The sequence below is a fragment of the Ovis canadensis genome, chromosome 20 (assembly GCF_042477335.2).
Source record: "Ovis canadensis isolate MfBH-ARS-UI-01 breed Bighorn chromosome 20, ARS-UI_OviCan_v2, whole genome shotgun sequence".
NCBI lineage: Eukaryota > Metazoa > Chordata > Mammalia > Artiodactyla > Bovidae > Ovis > Ovis canadensis.
This window is the reverse complement of record NC_091264.1, coordinates 30,079,934-30,082,183: the sequence shown is the minus strand read 5'-3', so window position 1 is coordinate 30,082,183 and position 2,250 is coordinate 30,079,934. Positions and strand designations below refer to the sequence as shown.

At 47.4% G+C, this 2,250-nt stretch overlaps 1 protein-coding gene across 1 annotated transcript; it reads right to left on the bottom strand.

The window, feature by feature from the left end:
* Window positions 1-1,197: 1,197 nt before the first annotated feature.
* TSPO2 (translocator protein 2) lies at window positions 1,198-2,250 on the bottom strand. Its single transcript, XM_069564332.1, is given in 4 exon segments — window positions 1,198-1,389; window positions 1,604-1,757; window positions 2,038-2,169; window positions 2,210-2,250. Coding segments are annotated over 4 exon segments (519 nt in total).

Here is a 2,250-nt window from a genome sequence, read left to right as displayed (position 1 = left end):
AGACAACAAGGGAAGAAAGCAAGAGGACAGAAGAGAGGAAAATTTAAAAAAAAAAATTAGGAAGGTTTAGAAAGAGAAGTAAGAGAGAAGGCTGGACAAAAAACTCCTCCTCAATTCACTGATCAGCACTGAGGCTTGCATCTTTTTCAACATGTTTTCTTATTAATAATGATTAATTGATGTAAAAAACTAATAGTATAAGAGGGCAAAAATAAACAAGATCTATAATCTTATCAGATATAATGACTTAAGGTCTTAGTATGACATATATAATGGATAATGTATCGTATAACTATATTATATTGTTATTAGTGTAATTAATATAATTAAAATTATAGAAATTGAAAAAGAGTAGTATGACATATATAATGCACAATGTATCATATAACTATATATTATGTTGTCAATGTAATTAATATGATTAATTCAAATAAATTAATTATAGAAATTGAAAAAGTGTAGATACACATATATGTATAAGTGCGTCACTTTGCTGCACACTTGAAACTAATAGAATATTGTTAATCAACTATATGCCAATATAAAAAATTAAAATAAATTAAATAAGATTAATATAATATGGAATATATTATTATATAGATGGTATAGAATATATATGTATATATTATGATACATAATATAAAATAAGCAATAAATATATAGTTTGACAAGATAATTGGTATCCTTTCTTACTTTATTTTTCTGTGGCTTTAAGTCCCAAATTTTGAGTGAGGTTTGGCAGGGCATTCACACCTTCATTCATGTGTGCGTGCACACACACACACGCACACACAAATAGAGACACAGAGACACACAGACGCAGACACAGACACACAGACACACACACACAGACACACACACACACACACACACACGTCCATTCCCACCCAGCTGTCCCGAACCTCACACACTTCACATCATACCCGGATAGTTAGTTAGGATTTTATTCATTGATCCTATCACTACTAAATTAATTCCTGTTAATACAGGATGTATTACTTTATATTGAATGTGAACTGTTTTCCCCTCTCCCGTGTCTCTGAATCCTAATGGAAAGTGGCACGAGGGGACCCAGGACAGTGGCCGCATTGGATCAAGTCACCTTCAGGGACTCCCCACAGTCCCCTCCACAGCCCTGCCTGTGGTCTCCTCTGCCCCCACCCCCGCCTCCCTCCTCTCCCCTGATCCTGGCCTCAGTCACCCCTCTCCCCTTGGGGGCCCGTCCTCGGGACAAAGGCTGTCCCTCCACAAGTGATAGGTGATGGAAACGCCCACGGTGAGCCAGGCCAGGTAGGGCAGCAGCAGCAGGGTGGCCAGCTTGTTGATGGGGTGCCAGATCAGAGCTGTGCTCATCACCAGCCCGAAGAGCAGCAGCAGGTGCAGCAGGGCCTGGGCGGGGGCAGGGCAGTCAGGAGGGCTGCCCTGGGAATTGCCCTTGACCTTTCTGCAGCACCCTGGAGCCAGCGAGCCAAGTTGCTCTGTGCTTGGTGCAGCCTGCCCCGCCGCTACCTGCCTGCACCTGACGTGCCTTGCTCCCTGCTTCGGAGGCCTTGCAGCCTCCCTGCCCTGTCCCCTGCCCCACTGCTGAGCTCTGGTGCCTTACCAGGCCGGGGGTGTGGGCTGCCGACAGGAGAATCAGGACAGCCCAGCTGATGGTGAGCTGCACAGCGTAGAGACCGAGGGGCAGTGCCAGCGGCTACCTGAAGCCCCCACCCCCACCCCGCCCCAGGTCCTTCCACACCAGATGGGAGGCATAGCTGTGGACAATGCTCAGAGGAGGCTGATTCATGGTAAATGGAGCCTTGTGGTTGCCAAAAGAAAATCCTCTGTGGGCTGAACCAGGGGGTAAGTGGGTCTAGACATCCTTTGAGGGCAGGGGGCAGGTAAGGGAGGGTGGGCTGGAATCCTAGGCAGGTACAGAGGAGACACCCCGAAAGAGGCAAGATGAGGTCCCATCCCTTTAGAGACCAGCGTGTGGCAGCAATTCAGGGATGGGGGACTTGCTCCCAGCCCAGGGCATGAGAAGCAGGGACTTGCCCCTTGATAGAGTAGATGGTTGTCCACACCAGCAACAAGACTCTGTGAGGTGGGCACCAGGGCAGCTCTCTCAGGCTGTCACACCAGTCAGACATCGAGTGATGGATGAGCAGCCAGACAAGGGTGGGCCCACACTGAGTGATGGATGAGCAGCCGGACAAGGGTGGGCCCCAGAAGAGGCAGGATCACGAAGATGGCCCCTTGAGGCCACAT